At 40.4% G+C, this 18,632-nt stretch overlaps 1 protein-coding gene across 1 annotated transcript in view; it reads right to left on the minus strand.

Annotated features, from left to right (window-relative positions):
- The window catches only part of KCNQ1 (potassium voltage-gated channel subfamily Q member 1), a 357,426-nt gene that overhangs the window by 111,351 nt on the left and 227,443 nt on the right, over nt 1-18,632 (minus strand). The window contains exon 14 of the mRNA XM_059825697.1: nt 365-440. Within this exon, the coding sequence (XP_059681680.1) occupies nt 365-440 (76 nt within the window). The remainder of the gene's footprint in view (nt 1-364; nt 441-18,632) is intronic.

Below are 18,632 nucleotides of genomic sequence, written 5' to 3' on the forward strand. Positions count from 1 at the left end.
AATCCCTAATCCTACTGACTCGGCGTGGCAGTAACGTACAGCTCAGAATTAATGGAGACATATGAGAATGTTTGCACTGCGAGAAAGAGACAGCGATAACAGAGGGTTAAGGGTCAAGTCCATTAGCAGGAAAGAACATTTTAATTCAGACTGCATTGCAGGAGTTTAGCCTATTTCCAGCGCGTCCACAGTTGACTGACCTGCTGCTAAACAACCACCCCATTGAAGGAGGGAGAGAATAGTGGGTGCAGCTCACCATTACTGAAATGAATTGTGTTAGTCTCTCTTAAGTTTCTAAAAGAAACAATGAATCAGGAGAATAAAAGGGTTTATTTAGAAAAAGAGCTTTCTATTCACAACTCACCTGAAACTTTTTCTTGGCCACAAAATACTGCATCCTGCGAATCACCTTAATTGCAGCGCGGTGGTGTTCTCGCAGCCTGGGGGAAAAAGAGGAAGGTGAGTGGGGGGGAAGAGCATCTCCATCCAGAGTGTAAAAACAACAGCCTGCAGTAAATGCTTCACTAACACGTGAATGTGTCATGTAAGCAGTTGCCATTCAGCCTGGGAGCACAACGCACTATGATGTTGGCCTTCCCCACCTTCCAAGGCAGCTATAAAAATCCAGGATTTTAGCTGACCTGCGCTGGGTTGGCATACTTTTGACAGTAAAAAGTGGCATCCATATAACCTCCTCCTATGTCTAAGAAAACCTGCTCCTATCTTTCCCAATTTCTTCTCTGAAAAAACCCAGCTATCAAGTTCTTGCGTATTCAGCCATACACAGTTCTTATACACCGTCGCTGCAGAATTCCAGCCATTGGGTTTTGGGGTAGGTTTTTGTTGGTTTTTTGGTTGGCTGGGGTTTTTGTTGTGTTTTTTTTTTCCCTAAGTCTTGTACAATTTGTTTCTTTACTTATATGAATTTGTTTTTCAAAATTTATTAAAAAAAACCACTTTGAAGATTTTTGAGTTGACTGCTGAGCAATCCAAATGATCTTGCGGTAGCTGAATGCAACTTCTACATACACATGTATCTCACAACCAAATTGTAAATGTATATAAAGACAAAATAATCTGGAAGGTCTTTAAACAAACATATCTCCCTTTTCAAGGGAGATGCACAAACTGAACTGAAAACAACATTAAAAAATAATAATTTGCTCTTTGTACTTTAAAAAAACAGATTTCCATAGTATCTGACATCAGTTTTTAAACAATTCATTAAGATCAACAGATATTTTAAATTTTTCGAAGTTTGCAAAGATGATGGATTTTTCTTCTTAGTATTAAAATATCAAATCAAACATTTAAGCTATGCCGATGATTTATTGTACTTGCTCGTTCTATTACTCTTACAAAGACGAGCTTGTATGACATTATTGGACAATCCCTCTTTCCTTTTTAAATGCATGAACATCCCGTACTTCTAGCCCTCATCCCAAACAGGCTTCCAGTGATGGCTTCGGGGAAGCGGCAGTAAAAGCAGAGTTAGATATGCCAGATGTTTTATCTTTATAAAATTATTATTAGCAACGATGACAGACAGGCATATTGAGATGTCACTAGACAGTGCTTTCGGTCTGTACCAAACCTGACAGCATTCACACTCACTATGGGATGGAAAAATTATATTTAAGTTCTGTACATGTTTGGGTCTTTGGTACAATATAGCATGGTATCACCCAAGCCTCTTCAGTTAAATATAACCTGGAATTTTAGGGAGTATTCATGTATTTCCTCAGGGCAAATTTCCCCCAGCAAACAGAAGTTCTGCGTGTGCAAATGGTGGATGTCTGTCCTCTGAACAGCATGGCAAGGGCAGCTGGGGCATTCCCTTTCTGAAAATTCGTGCTTTTTGGTGGGAAAATAGCTTTCTGCAAAGCCAAAAACAGAACCAAAAAAAGCTCTCATTTCCTACTTGTAGATACTGCCTCTCAGGTGTTTTCTTTTTGTTAGAGAAATTGTTCCGATTTCGCAATGACGTCAAGAAAAGACTGCTTTCTCCAGATACAGTGTAAAACACGGTTGCTTTTCAAACAAATAACATACAGCTTTTCCCCACAGCTCTGCAGATGGCTAAGGCTGTAAGTGCATTTATATAAAGTGACTGTGCCTCAGTAATTATGCACCGATGCGTGAACCTGCAGTTGGATGTGTATAGGAAGGCCCTTCCCTCCGAATACCTTGCTAGGTGTCTCAGCGAGAGTCTCCCTCGGTCCCTCTCCCGCGGATTTGACTGCAAGATCATGGTTCGTGTTATAAAAATGGAAATTGGCTCTTCCTAACTGGGATGGCTGCCTGTTTGGATCGAGTCCCGGCAAACGGAGTTAGCCTGATGCTAGTTCACAGCAGTCCCGTTCCGTGAGTCCTTGCTGCATCACTCTGCTGCTAGGGACAAGGACGCCTTCCCCAAAAACCAAAGGAAATAAAGCGTTTGGGGTTTTTAAGTTCTGCTTGACAGAGATGGGAGCCAAAAAGATAAACGTTGCTTAATTTGCTATTAAATATCAAAGGCACGAAGGTGTAACTGTCATGCAGCTATACATCCTGTACATAAACGCACACAAAAACGTCTTATGACAAACAGAAATAAATTTCAATTGCAATAAAACTGCTTGTAGTATTTGGTTTATGCCTCATTTCCTCCAGGGTGTTCTTCACAGTCCATTATTTCCGAGTAAAATATTTTTCTTTGGGACAGGCGGTCACTAGTAAAGTACACCAAGTTCCTCATTCTCTATCTAGATGACGAGTCTCATCTATAAGCAAGACAGCCGGATAATGAAAATGATATTCGCCATTCAGTGAAATAACAAAACTACACCACCAAAATGATTTTCCAATGCAGCTATTTTGCATCAATCATTGTTCAGCGCTAACATGAACTTCCATGCCAGAAGGGAAAGTTAATATTCTCCCTTTTATTCCTTCCCATTTCCAGCTCCAGTAGGAAACCCTGCAGTAAGCTTGTTTCTGCTTATGCTGTAAAATCTAATTCTGCACAACAGCCTGTCCCGATTCCCCAAGATTAAATGCTTCTGCAATGAGGGAAGGGAATAAAGGACTTAATTAGTAGCCAAGGTTATGATTCATGGTTGTTTGATCTCCTTCGCAAACTGGTAACAAATGCTTTAGTAAATTGAGAGTTTAACCATTAACTGGCGATATTTATTTGTTCAGCCACTTGTGACATCTCTGAATTCTGGTTACAGAACGTCTGCCTGCAGCCTCTGGGGTCATACAGCCTGTTTAGATGCCAGATAGCCACTCAATACATTACCGGCCTCAGAGCAAGAGTTTCATGAACCCTTTTTCTTTTTTTTTAAGAGCGTGGCGGAAAATGACATCGTCGGAGAGCGCTTACAGAGAGCAGCAGCGTACCTTCGCCACGCACGCATCCCCCCCGCAAGCGGGAGACACCCTTTGGAGAAGCACTGCCGTGCCCAGCGAGTCTCCGACGGGAGAGCCGCCCGCCCTCAGCCCCTACGGACGGGGTTCTCGGGGACTGCGGGGCTACTCCGCAGAGCCCGCCTGCTTCAGCGGAGCTGCGGAGCTAAGCTCTCTTGCGATTGAAAGCCCTCCCTTTTTTTCCTCCACATTTGGTTTTGCCTAACTTTGGGAGAAAGCTTGTTTGACAAGTGCATTAGCAACAGGGTCAGCGGACAAAGGTTTCGCCCTTTTGTTAACGGAGCTATTTTCCTCTCCCGAGCGTTCCTCAGCCTTAGAGCCTCACCCTCACCATACCCATCCACCTCATGACAACCTGAAGGGACTTGCCAATCCCCATTTGAGTGATTCCAATAACCATCAGCATATTCCCTTCAAAAATAAACTGAAGTAGTTTGTATGCCCGTAAAATCAAGGTAAGGATTACTGCTTCCAATACTGGACAACATCTCAGCCGGCGCCTTTCCAAAGAAAAATTGCCAACAGCTTTCACTGGCTACCAGTAATTTTCTTTCTCAATACAAACAGGACATCGAGATCACCTTGAACATGGCAAATACTACGTGACATTTCCCGTGGACTTAAACCCACAGAATTAGGTCCCTAAGCCACCAAAGAAGCCGGAACATTGTCAGAACCTGCAGGAATGACCCAGAAGGATGAAGGAGGGTGTAACAACTCATCAACAACAGAAAACCATCCAGGTGGTACCAGGGTCAAATACATTCAGACAAACCTACATTATTTGTAGGTATAAACTAGGTTTGCTTTATTTGTCCACTGAAAAAGTAACCTGTTGCGGACGCAGGCACTCCTCAATACATAAGAAACGAGGATAAAAAAACTCCGGCAACAAAATACAATACACCCACATTACAAAAGAAAGCCTGACAGAATAAAATGACTAGAAATCATTAGTTTTTCCTGCCTCTTTTAATTGTCAGGATACTTAAGGTACAATGAGACGTTTGGAGGAAACCTGATCTCTTCATTAGCCCATCCGAAATCCAGACTGGAATTTCACATAATTTGGAAAACAAGCACGCTGTAGAACTTCAGGTAATTTTTCAGACGTTCTCATTTGATTGGAAAGTTGTTATACATTTATAAGTGCCCGGAAGTATTGTAATGGAGCCATTTGGCTGCAATATTATTCATTTTTCCCAACACAGCCAGCCAAAACCCCAAAGTGTGGCTCATTCCCCAGTCCCACACCCGCCGACAGCCACAGTGAACATCACCGGCTTCAGCCAGCACCCGCCTGCCTCCCTCCTGCACGGGGACCTGCAGGGCCGCCCCAGGAGCACGCCTTCTGCGACCACGGCTGAGATTTTTGGTTACAAAACCCAGGTGGCTTTACAAAAAAAGGAAGTAAGCAGCTGCATGCTTTGGTTGTTTTACGTTTCAAGAAAAATAAAAACTTGCTTTTTTTTTTTTTAATGAAGTTTTACAAGATCAATCCCTCTTCTGAAATACACAGTTCTTTCATTAAAGAACAAAAAAGAAAAAACAATTACTAATTAGAAATATTTACTGTCCTTACAAAGCTGCTGAATTTGATATAAAATCCTTAGTAATGCTATTAGAAATTTGTCCCCCTTTTCATCTCAGGAAGGTGTTCTACATATTGGTTTAGTGTTAACAGAAATATTAAAGCAGCAAGACAGAGGAAAGGTGGTGCTAATTTCCTATTTATAACACTTGCCTTTTTGTTCATTTGTAGAACATTTTGTTATCAGGGCCATAATGTCTGGCACAGACCTCCCAACGTACACGGACGCTGATATTATCGGAGTTAAAAGGTCAACGCTGTCTGTTCAGAATGAGTTTAACAAGAATGAAAACTCAGTAGGAGAGCGCCACAGATTTATAATATCTTTTACAAAATGCCCATTTCTCAGTAAACCTAACACCGATTTGAAGTCAAGCTCAGTTTTCAAACATATTTAAATTCTCTGCAGTCATCTTAAATTTCTGACTTAGAACAGAGCTAAAGTATTAAGAAAGAAGGCTGAAGTCCGTTGGCCTGAAGTTTTTGGCACTAATCATTATTTAGACTTGAACTTTATCTTTAACACATCAGATTTTAATAATGTGTTGTGCATGTGAACTGAAATATTTTTTCCATTCAGGCACTGAAAAGTGTTCCTTGTCACAGAATCTGGTGGACGAGATTCAGAGTAACTACATTAAGCCGTTTCATTAGCGCATTTTCGTCTAATGAAATCTTTCATCGTTAGTCCTCCAGGGGCTTTTGGTATAGAATTTGCTGTGGCCCAAGGTTACTCGTGTCTTTTCACACATTCTGTCATTCCCTGCCCATTACAGTTGATGGGAGTCTCTCCGTACTGGGCAACATTTTCGATGCGTAAGTTGGAAAGGATTAGGTTGCATCCCTGTGTATTCTTGTAATAGGAAATGCTTGATCGTCGTACCCATGAACAAAAGCAGAATCACTGATTATTTCAAACAATGTGGGCTACCCAGCTTGTCCTTTCATTTGTTGCTGGAGCTTGGCAACTGTTGTTTGCCATCATTACGATATGTTTATCGGGGGCTCTCAAAATATACCCTCACCCATAAATTATTCACAAAAACCATCTCAGGGACAAACCAGTAAAAGCTGCCCAGAAGCGTTAGAAAAGTATGACGACACTTGAAGAGCAAACCAGTTACAAAACTGAGGTTTTATGAAATGGGCTTCAGCCAAGCTTAGTGTTTACATAAATGCTCCCATAACATTTTCAATGTACGAATTGTATTTATTTTTAATGGACAAACATTCTTTATTAGACTTTGCCCTCTGGACTTCCCATCCATTCATGAATGTAAAATTAGAAACTAGCGACAAGACAAATGAAATGAATTCAGCTGCCTCCACAGTCCTCACCTCCAGGTTCTTCACAGGTTTAAATGCAAAAGGAATACAGAAATAATAGATATATGTAGAACAAGGAGAATCACAAATAGGAGGTAAGCTAGATTTTTAAAGCTTCGTTGGTCTTAGCGGTCAAAGGCATTCTAGCAATTAACGGTGAATGAGTAATCCGGTTAGTAAGATCTATGTCTACTGAACTCTTATTCACGCTGGCAAATTGGCTATGAACAGGTAAGATTTCATCAAATACATTTGTTCATCTAAGCACTGAATAATTCAATGTCAGCAGCAAATTATTTCTATGAAGACATTTGATTAATAATTTCTACAGAATAGTATGTTTTGAGTGTTTAATTTTAAAAATATGAGCTGCTTTGACTTAAATGCATGTGTCTCATAATGTAATTTCTGTTCCCTACATAGGGGAATGCAGGGGCTGACTTCCCATGGGAGTATTAGTTATTATAAATTAAAAAATTGCTCTGCAGGAATACTCTGCAAGAGTAATGTCAAATTCACTCCTTTGGTGAACCCTTCAGCCAGTCAAAGTCTTGGTTATTATTTACTGAATGTGAGCATAGCCCCAGGGAAATTAGCTTAAGCTGAATTAACATTTGTAAACTCCTCCCGCCACTATGTATTCTTCCAACTATGTGTGATTGGTCTTTTTTTTAGTTGAAATATGTAATTTTAAATCCACAGCCATCTTTTAATGGCTTTGTATTTTATTTTACAGCAGCTTTCATGTCTTCCTTCTCAAAAGTCACAGGCTTAACTCAGAAATCCTTCCTGTACTTACAGCAATCCTCTTTTCTCCGCAGATAGTCTGGGTTAGCTTGGTTTGTGGATTTTTAACAGACATGCAAAAAAGAACAAGTTTAAAAAATAACATTGCCTTTGAGGGATTTGGATGTTTTAATATCACAGAATCACAGAATCATTAAGGTTGGAAAAGACCTATAAGATCATCCAGTCCAACCATCAACCCAACCCCACCATGCCCACTAAACCATGTCCTACAGTGCCATGTCCACACGTTCCTTGAACACCTCCAGTGATGGTGACTCCACCACCTCCCTGGGCAGTTTATTCCCGTGTCTCACCACTCTCTCAGTAAAGAAATTTTTCCTAATATCCAGCCTGAACCTCCCCTGGCGCAACTTGAGGCCATTTCCTCTTGTCCTATCACTCGTCACTTGGGAGAAGAGACCAACACCCCCCTCACCACAACCCCCTTTCAGGTAATTGTAGAGAGCGATGAGGTCTCCCCTCAGCCTCCTCTTCTCCAGACTGAACAACCCCAGCTCCCTTCTTCAGTTGATAATAAAAATAGCCTACTCTTATAAGAAATGTTTTAAAAAGGGAAAAAAATGGTGTAGGTTTTTCATAGTCATGCCATTGGAGCGCAGTGTGTGAATGGAGGAAGCCGTCAGAAAGATGCAGCCACAACTCGGAGCGTGAGGTGATCTCCCCAGCTCTCGACCTCACCTCAGCAGAGACATGACACTGGCGTACAGCCGGAGAGGGGCACAGGCACTGGCTGCAGTACAGCACCGGGGATTTTCTCCTGCTTCGGGAGCCTTCGCGCAGCGAAATGATCGGCCCCATTTGGCAGGTCAGGAAGGATCCCGAGCTCTCCACCGGTGGCCTGGGAGAGGTGTCCGAGGGGCAGTGGGGAAGCAGGAGGTGGGGGTTTGTACGGAAAGGGGAAAAACAAGCTCAAATGACTTGACTTGTTTCAGGCATTAACGGCAATTGGAGACTCAGAACGACCCTGGAAAATACAGCTAATCGGTCTAGTTCCTTAACATATGCTGGTATCAAGGCAATCTGAAATGAGTGTTTAAATGTAGGCCTGAGAAGGGAAAGAAATGTTGCTCTCCTGACATGGAGCTAACGTGGATCAGCAAGAGATGGCACGAAGCGCAGAAGTTTTTGGAAGCTGTTTTTCTGATAGGGAACACAAGTCTCACTAGGGGCTTGGCTTCATAACGCACCCGAAGTACAAACTCTCTCGTATCTTTACTGCTGCGCAATGACTGTCTTGCTGTAACTCAAGGTGGATCATTTTACAACTGAATTTTCAAGAACAGCCTTCTGGAAAGCATTCATGTGATACTGGGAGACTGGACACGGGACGAGGAAGACAAACGCACCATTAAGAGCAAAGTTTTCAAGCATGCTGACCCTCTGCTCCATCCCCAGTTGTCCCTCTATTCCCCAGCATATCCTGACAAACAAAACAAAAACTGGTTTCCAACTAAACCGAAGAGGATCCAGAATAGCTAAACAGCATAGGATTTTGGAGTGCAACGCTCACGTTAGTTCAACTTCTCTTGAGGGAAATAGTCCAACACATAGTACGTCTACAACCAAGACAAATTGCTGTAGCTTGAATAAAGATCATGCATACGTTTTCAGAACTAATGGTATGCTGGGGCAAACAGATGTAGCATCAGAGATTTCCTTTGTGGTCTGCCCACAATGGTGCTCGCTAAGAACATAAGCTGCACTGTAAAAGTTTGTGTTGAAACCAGGCAAGAGCATGACATTTCTTGTACATCCTAAATCGCCTTTGCTGTATGTTTTCACAATTCCGTTTTTATTTAAGTCTGTTACCAGGGTATGAAGAGTTGCACAAAGGACATGAGGAAAAAAACGTAGGAAGGCAAAATTATTTTTGGAAGGGACTGAAATACCCTGTAGAGTAAGCAGGACAAATATAAAAAACAGTTCCCATTTTGTCAGAATCGGCTGTTGTTCCCCAACTTCGGTGATATCATTGTCAAATACCAATTGATATTGATACCCATATCAAACCACGGTGAACCTTTATTCAGCTTTTCACTCTCTGCATCTTGTTGAGTCAGAAGGCAGTTGCTTTTTTGCACAGTTTCAAGGCCAAGCAATTTGAAAGTAACTAGACACAAATGAGATCACAGATAAGTAAATAATCATGTGCGGCATTGTCTTAGAGACATAGTCTCACACATTAAACTCCTTTTCTAAAGAAGTTGAAGACAGAACACAACGGAGCTGTAGTTCAGTGTACACAGAAATATTACTATTCTGCAGCATCGGTTTAAGAGCAATCTTTTGAGATTAAAAAAATATTTTTTGCAGAGCTTGTCATTCATGGCTCTGTACAAGGATATGCAGGGCTACAATCAGTGATACTAGCAAGAAATAACCATATTGCCTGTGGTTACTTGCCTCTCTATTGTTGGCCTATTAAACTTAAAATAACCTTTGAATATTAAACCCGCTGATGTTATGCTACTTTGTTGTGCTCTACAAGCTGTTAACACTGCACGGTAGCTCTTTGTTGTATTCATCGTAGGGAGTTACAAGACCGCTGCAAACTCAAGGCCAAGTTTGGCTTTTCTAGTCAGCTTAAATTGCATTCCCTAGAATACACATCAGATACAACCTGTACACAAAAAGATCTAATGCCGAGTATAAGACGTAAAAGCATCAAAATTATGATCAACTCATTCAGAATTCTCAATTATTTCTTTCCACTCTACATAATACTTTAACACGCTAATTTAATACATGCTGTATCCCACATCTTAACTGAGACTCATCATGTAATACTACTAATAACGTCCCATTTAACCTTTTGTTTTGAGACAAAAGAAATAAGCTTTTATTAGGTCAACTACTGACGCAGTTCATAGAGGATCCATGGAAGGTCAAAACAATATTGCGTTGCTACTTATTTAACCTCACACAATGACTTTAGCCAGAACCTCCTTCAGTTTTTTCCCTCATCTCAGTAATATGTGTATTTTTAAATAATGGTGAATAGAAACAAAAAAGTTGTTTTTCCTTTGTAAGCTCAATCATAGGCAAGAGGTTAGATTCACTCATACACGCTCACAAGTTCAAGCTATTCTACCAAGGCAAAGTAGGTAAATTGAGAGTATCTCAGCTGTTCAGCACAGATGAAAGTCATTATACAGTTGTGACTGACAAAATAAAGCGTCTCTCCTGTTGCAGAGGCAGGAATTAGAGCAGGAAAAAATATCTGAAAGGAAAAGACCATTGACCTGAATAGCAATATTTACATTACCAAAATCAGTGATAATACTATTTCAGAAATCCTAACATTTTCCATGCTGTTTTCTACTCCAGAGATAATTGGCACATTCTCCTGCCGTTTAATAATGAAAAAGAGAGGATGGATGTTGCCGCCATGAAGCTGTTTCTAAGCACTATATTCTGAAATCATACCCTATCAAAAAATACCCCATCATTGCCACAGAAATCAACTGAAAAACATGATGCCAAATTCTGCGCTGATTTACACCATAAGACACCAGAAGGGACTGGAAGCTGATGGATGGTTAGGTCACCGTGGCTTCTGGCCTGCCATCTCTGAGGGGCTCTAACTTATGCAGAATGATATAAGCGTCTGCTCACAGCTGCACTTTTTAGTGGGTGTATCCTCCAAAAATAAAGTGATAGAAGACTATAAACATTAGGGTGTTGCTGTAGTTTGTGTAAGCTGCAATGAAAAGCACGGCAAACCTTGAAGAGATAGCATTAGGACAAGGGGACTTCAGTTCCCACGTCAATGCCATCACTTTGAAAAAAAAAAAAAAGGCAGTTACCAATGTAGTTCAAAACTGCAACTTTTGCAACTGGAAGCATTTTCAAGGATTTGTTATTTTACAATGGTGGAGAAACACAGGGGATTTCAACTTGTGGAGAACAGCCTTTTCCTATAAATCACAGAGCGTAATCTGAAACCTAGAAACAGCACAGGGGCTCACATTTATGGATTTAAAACAGATGAAGAGCAAGTATGCTCTTAACCCTTTCCCCATAATTTCTTCCCACTACAAAATGAAAATGAATATGCAAGTACTGAACAGAAATTAACTCGGTAAAAATCAAGATGAATACAATTCTGTAAACACCAAAAACTTCAGCTCTTTGACCGACTTCCCTAAGGACACAAGCACAGAATTGTCCTAAAGCAAAGCACTGTAAAACAGTTGGAGCATAATCCATTATTCGGACTGTTCTTTCATCAACTTTTATTTAAGCAGTTTATCTTGTTGAGATTAGGATCTCTCTTATAGAGCAAGACCTGGCAAACACAGGCCTCTGGTTTTGAATATCAGGCTATATTTCACTGGGAAAGAAGTAACTAGCAGCCTGTCGTCTCAGCATAAGGTTATAAACTCCTTAATCAGGCAATAGGAGAACTAATACTAACACATTAGTGATAACTTCGCTTCAGAATTATGTAAGAGCATTAAGATGATATAAAAAGCGTTTATTTATTGTCTTTTAAGATCCCCAACCATTTCCCTATCATTTCAGCCTTTCTTATGGCTCACTGGACAAAAAAAAACCCCAAACGCAGCATAGCCTGTTCAAACTTGAGTCCTAAGGTGCAGCCTTTTTTTTTATCTATTATTTTTTTTTCTTTTTTACATAAAAAACCACAGTATAAAAGAATGGATTGGAATACCAGCATTGCCAAGAAGCATTAGTCTATACCTTGTCAGGGTCAGAGTTCCAGTACTTCCAGAAATTCACTCACATACGTGACACAACAGTATGATTAAAAACAGAAACAGGCTCCGATTGAAATAAAGTATGATGGTACGTCACGTTACATCTCTACGCCAATGTAATATTTTAGAGCAAACCCTAAACCAACCATCCCAGGACAGTTGAAAGGAGAAGAAGAAAGATAATTTCAAGCTTACTGCAAGATCACTCATCTGCACACACAATATTTGCCCGTGGTAATCCAACCTCTGTCCCTTTATTGGCTGCAGTTCAGTGAAGTGGTACTTTTGTCCATGGCTCCTGATGAAAAGCTAGGGTGTTTCTCTACTTCAGTGAAAAGGTTGCAATTCATAGGAATAAGGTCTCTAAAGTGGCAGTGATGGGCAGCTGGATCTTTTTCAAGTGAAGAAGTAGCTACCTGAGAACATCAGAAAAATGCAGCATGAAAATGAATTCAGTCTTAGCTACTGGGCGTGTTGTGGGAGCATCCAAAAACTGCAATCACGGCTAAAATTTTGTGCAACAATAATCAGAGAGACATCCTAAAAAAATCCGAGTCCTTTTGAAATAGCTTGCTCAAGCTGTTTTATGTAATTGTACTTGCAAAGAAAGATGTGGGGAAAATGGAGAGTGTAGGAGAGAATTCATGTTATTAGCACAATTCTCTCTTACGACCAACATTTGATCTGTCAAATCACCTGTTAGCAAATCTCAATAACTGGAATAGTCACCACGACATCTTTTTTGGAAATTGTTTCAAACCAAAGACTTTTCCACAAACTCATACTTTGTTGAAAATTTAAGATTAGACCCTCAACTCCTTCACCTTCACCCTATTATTGCTACAAGTTTTTAAAGCCACAGTCCAATTTCAAATACAACCTCCCTTCCTTCACTTTAGTCCTGCAGATGCTCAGATCCAGATCTCATCTTTGCCTCTTGTGAACGCAAGATCGTATTTGTATACAGACATTTATAGAAGTCCCCACTGGGATTTCCAAAGATGTCTATCAGCCCATCTAATTAGGCTGGGATACACAGTTTTGAAAAATCTCATGAGGTGCCTAAATAACCGTGACAACCCAACCTATTCCATATGTAACCAGATGTACAAATTGTGTGAGCATGAAGGAAGAGGCACTTTGCAGCTTGAAACCCACTAAAAATACAGACTGTATCACATTTACTGAATTACGTGTTCAAAACAGCCTCCTAGATAAACCTTCTTTAACGCCCATCCTATGCAAAAGTTCCTGCCTAAACGTACAAAGTTGCTTTGAAGCCCCCCCATCTCACCAAAGCGGGTGTAGGACTTGATGCGCACGAGTCGCCTTACTGAAGTCAAGGGGAGAACAGGCGCCTAAACTTCTGCGCTTGCTTAGCGTATCACGGGATCAGCAGAAACTCGAAAAATTTGTACATGTCAGAAAACTTTTAAGATAGCAAATATAGATTATATATTGAGGAGAATTCTAGATACACACTTCCTAACCAGGTTAATATCTTTTGTGTGGAAAACCTGACCTGAAACATCTGATTTTCCTGTTCAAGCTAATAGTTCAAGAATATGCTGTGTTCTTACTATTGCAAAAAGACAGGGGAAATTTTATGAGCTGATATGCTGGAGACAGAAACTGGCTGGGACTAACCACTCTGGTATGTGAACTCCATTTCTTTCTCCAGCTTCAAAGCACAAGCGCAGCTCAACAACGTATTTTTTGGCCTGGAATTATTCCCTAGTAAGTTAGATACGGAAAACAGCATGTGTTTTAATTACTTTCTCCCTCTCAATTCAGAAACTGTTAACAAGCCTGTTGTACCTTTCAACTTAAATGCTGTTACTCAGAAACAAATATTTTGCTTAATATTCCTATCGCATTGTATAAATATGTGATGATGTTTACAGAATGATTTACAGTCGAGTACTTTGTTAAAAATATCAGCCCACTTTGTAACTTTACAGCTTTGCAACACACATTTCTGCAAAGCAACATTTTCTCGATAAGGGTTGAGCATCAGCCTCACGACACTCAGCGTAGCGGACAGGAATCTCTTGATCCTGGCCAGTTTTAGGTGGGCTCTACTTATTCTAGAAATATTTTTTTCAGTGGCGTTGATACAGTCAAGGAATCCAGTATTCAAAGAACTAATAAGACTATGTGTTTCTCTTGGCAGTATCAGCACAGATAGAGTTAAATGGAAATGAAAACTAAACTACCACCGTCCAGAAGAGTGACTACGGTCCAGGGTGGACAGTCACGCCGGGGAACACACCAGCAGTGGAATTAAGGAGGGGTCACCATTGCCATCATTTGTGTTAGAGCTGTCTGAGACCCAGGAGATTCCCACCTCAAGATTAACATCATCCATCATACCACAAAACACATGGCAAACGTTACTTAGGAAAGCGGCGAGATATCCTGCTTGGCATTAAAACTACTGTGATAATTTCCTTTTCTGGGGTGTGAGATGAGACATATACATACACACACACCCTGCTCTCCAGGGTCTTGCCTGCAAAAAAGGTAGTGAGAAGCAGTTAGCCAAAGCCTCGGCTGGTTCAAATCAGAGCTCCACCGATTTAATTAGATAAGTGATCCTGAAAGTCTTATTTAAAAGAGCACTGCACCAGGCTCTCCCCTCCTCTTTTCCCTCCATGCCACCGTGAGCCAGCTCTCTCCTCCAGCCACCTTCCTTCACGTTAGCTCTTGGCCCCTCTCTTCTTCTCCTCCGACTTTCCTACACTTTCCAGTTACTTTTTTCTCCCCTTTAGCTTTACATTTTCTGCGTCTGTCCTACGGTTCCTTCTCTCTGTTGTATCAGTCATAAGTTACTTATCTTCATTTTCACAGCCCTTCGCAGCCTGCTGCGACTCCAGCTACCAAATCTCACGGGCACCTTCATGCTGCGTGCCACCGCCCAACAATCACGCAGACACGTTTCCACTTTTCCTGCCTTGCCACCTTTGTACCAAGCAATACCGCAATATAACTTTTTTCTATTTCTCCTTACCCTTTGGCTGCACGGCATCTCTTCACAACGGGGCATGATTCAGAGAACGTACCCTCATATTTTGAGGAGGACAGACGCCATATAGGAAAATTAGGCTTTCAATGTAGCTGTTAGTTTTGCAGCGGTGCTCTCTGTGTTAAATCAATGATAGGGGTGCACTAAAACCAAGCAAAAACTTGTTCCTTCAAACTTTTGCGAGATTCCAGACCAGGGGGTTTTTTGAGGAAAAAGGACTTACCAAACCACAGTAGCACTTCCTAGCAAGCACTGGGCTGATACACTGGTAGTACAAGACCATAAATTATATCCATCTTTTAATGATAATTTCATAAAAATACCCATTTATATAAGCTAACATTCATAGTAACATAAGTATATGAAAGCATTCATTTAATACAAGGCAAGTAAGTTAACGCAAATTGCAGACAAGAACTGAGGAGAAAAGGAGTGAATTTTGATTTTGAAAATATCAGAATGGAGAAGGTATTTTAAGATGATGAGAAGTCAAAATCATGATTAACAAGGAGACTTTCAATAGAGATCAGCGGTGATTCCTCACTGAAAATCTGCCGAGAAAGTGGGGAAAAGCAAAATGTGAAAAAGTGCACTGAAAATCAGTAGTACTTTTCTACCAGCTATTTTTACACCTTCTATATGCCTTTATACCCGTGAGTTCTGCCTGGACCAAGAGCAGAGGAGAGGAGGCTAAGCATATGCAGGAACACTGGAACAGAATTTGTCTCATTTGCATTCTTGTGCATCAGAGTTTTCATTGGCACTGAAGGTGTTAATGTACGATGCCACCCTCAAATGAAGAGCAGAGAGTTGACCTGACAGTTTACATTATTCAGGTCTTTAATTTCAATCTTTATTATTACAACCCTGCTCACTGGGGACTGAAAAACAATTAAAAATTTTGAAACGATGCTGAAAAGCATGGGAATAGGCACAACCTCACTGAGTCCACTGAGCTGCTTTCTGTGCAGGTTTGACATCGCTTTCCTCCCTGGCTTGTACGGAAAGAGAGAGCAAGCCAAGAGTATTCTGCCTGCGGATGGTGCGGTTTCAGCTAAGCCAGGCTCTGAGGCTGTATTTGCTCTTCCCCTTCATATGCCCTTTTTATTCATATTATTTTCCACTCCTTCCAGTTTGTGAAAGCATACTCTCACTGGATTAATCTACTGAGACCTTCACTAGAGCCTGAGTAACACCATAGGTATTTATGCGAGCAGGTAATTAATGAGGATCTAGGCTTTTCCACGTTCAAAAGTGGAAGTGCATGGGATATTCCCCTCCTTTCTCTTCCCCTACATATTTTTATGACTCAAGTTTTGCAAGGCTTTTAAAATACAGAAGAAAGAACAAACATTAAAAGAAAACCAAAGCTGCCTTTTCTCTCAGCATTTCTGAGTTTGCATTAATTTGCTGATGAACAATTCACGTATCCTGAATTCCACTTAAAAATCCTATTAAATATCCTATAGTAAGCAACTACCAAGTTACCGTAAGAGTTAACGTCACATCATTAACCTGTTTTAAATATGAACAGACACTCTGGTCAGAACCCAAGGAAAAACAAGCCCTTTCAAGTTTGTTGATCCTTGCAAGGATTTTATATACAGGACCAACGTGTAAGCTTCAAGGTGCTTTTGCACTCAAAACCAAAGCAGATATATATCTAACTCGAAGGCCCAAAAGACAGAAGTCCAAGTAGCCTGTTCAGTCAGTGCAAATTCAGAGAATTTAAAGTGAGATAGCTAAAATAACTGGTATGAATCCACTGGAATCAAAAATCTGCCCTATTATGTGTTACTCATACGTTACTCAGTTACTAAGACAGCCTTAAATAAAAACATGTGGATTATATAATAACATATGATTGTTTAGTTTTTGTAATGTACTCTCACCTAAGTAGATAATTGGCAGCGAGGACTGAACATGAGAACTTTTGACCTGAAAGCACAGTTTTTTTCTGAATTCAACAAGAACATACTCCCTCTTTTCTCAAAACTTCAAGCAATTTACAATGGTAATGAATTTTTTATTTAAAAAGTGTGCTTAGAGAAGACTGAATAGTTCTTGGAAGCTCAGGAAAGGTATCCAGCAAGGTGGTATCTATCTTTAAACAGGAAAAATGACAACATAGATGCTGGCATTGCCAGTGCTCAAATCAGTGCTGAGGAAGTATTGAATGTATCATCACCTGTTAGTGAAAAAGAACCAAGGGAACATCAAGAATGGCATTTATGCTTTGTTTTCCTCACCCATCCTGAAGTTAAGTGTTCAACTATGCATTCACATCAGTTCTTGAAGAGAACATAAAAGGAAGAGAGGTCATAATACAAGAGGATGTGCTCTAAAATTATTTCTCATCTTCATCCATTTGTAGAGAGCTGTTCTTTCACAAGGGTTAGCACAGGTCTGTGATGGGGTAAATTCTTGGCCTGCCAAAGTCAATAAAAGTCTTGCTACTGACGTCAGTGGGTTGGAATTCCTTCTATTATCTTCAGATACCTGGATAGCTGCCTGAACATCTGCTGAGGTTGTCTCTAAAAAGTCAAAGTGCAGTTCCTTAGAAATATTCAGATCTGCTGGTGAGGATAATTTCATCCTACTAAAAAACACTTACCAATTAAGGGTTCATTAGAAGTTGCTGTGCCTGACTTGTTTGGTAGATTTATTATGGAGATGTCTCATTTGAGAAAACATAATCAAACACTTTATGCTTCACATAACCACCTTTTTTCAGACCCCTGTCAAAATGTGGTGTATTAAGCAACTTGTCCAAGGTTACACAGGAAGCCCGTGGCAAAGCAAAAAATTCTAAGTCCCATGAAATTATTTGAACACTGTCCTTTTTTTTGAAATACGATCAAGAACGAGAACATGAGGAAAAAAAGAGGGAGGTATATACTGGTGAACTAACATTTTTCTAGCCCAACATATTTCCTACAAGCACAATGAATTAAAGTGCAAAGAAAACATTGTACACGCACGCATGCACAAACATAAACCAGGTAATTTCCCAGTTTCTGATCAGATATATATCAATATTCAGCCATAATATGTTCAGGCACCTCTGCTTACAAAGGCACAAAGAACAAGCAGTGGTCTGCACAGGAAGCAAGCCCTGGCTTATGGTCAGGGCCAAAGCACAAAAGCCAAGCGCGCCACTGCATCTGCACTCAAACCTGCCTGTACAACAGATTTTCTCGGTCTCCAGCTCTCCTACCTTTTTCTGTGCCTACGAATGGCAATGTTTGTGTGATCATTTACAGCACGGTGACAAAACAAGAATGCAAAATCTGTATTAAAACAAAAAAGAGAGTTGAGATAGATTTCTCTATAGCTGCTAATTTTCTCTCCTTTTAACACCTCTATTCACATTTCACTTCCATTGCTCATTTTCTGTATTTAATGTAGTTTTCTTAACTAAGCTTTGCAATTATACAGATTTCCCTTTAAATTTGCTGTTCCATGCAAGAAATCAATGCATTTTCTGAAAATGACTGTTTTTATAAAACCAGGGTCATTGGCAGGAACACAGCCTCACTACGCTCGCTGATGTTAAAAATAAATGAATGGTATAGTCTAAGTTCATTAGTCCAAAGCAGAATTGACTGATATATAGGGGACATTAAACACTGTTCGGCCACAGGCTCTTGCTACGTTGATGCTCATGCAGACTTAACGGTACCTGTCTGTCTCAAGGGTATGTGTCCTGAAGAATGTTTTCATTCTTTTAATATTTCACTTTATCTGC

Source organism: Gavia stellata, chromosome 17 (assembly GCF_030936135.1).
Source record: "Gavia stellata isolate bGavSte3 chromosome 17, bGavSte3.hap2, whole genome shotgun sequence".
In the NCBI taxonomy this organism is placed as follows: domain Eukaryota; kingdom Metazoa; phylum Chordata; class Aves; order Gaviiformes; family Gaviidae; genus Gavia; species Gavia stellata.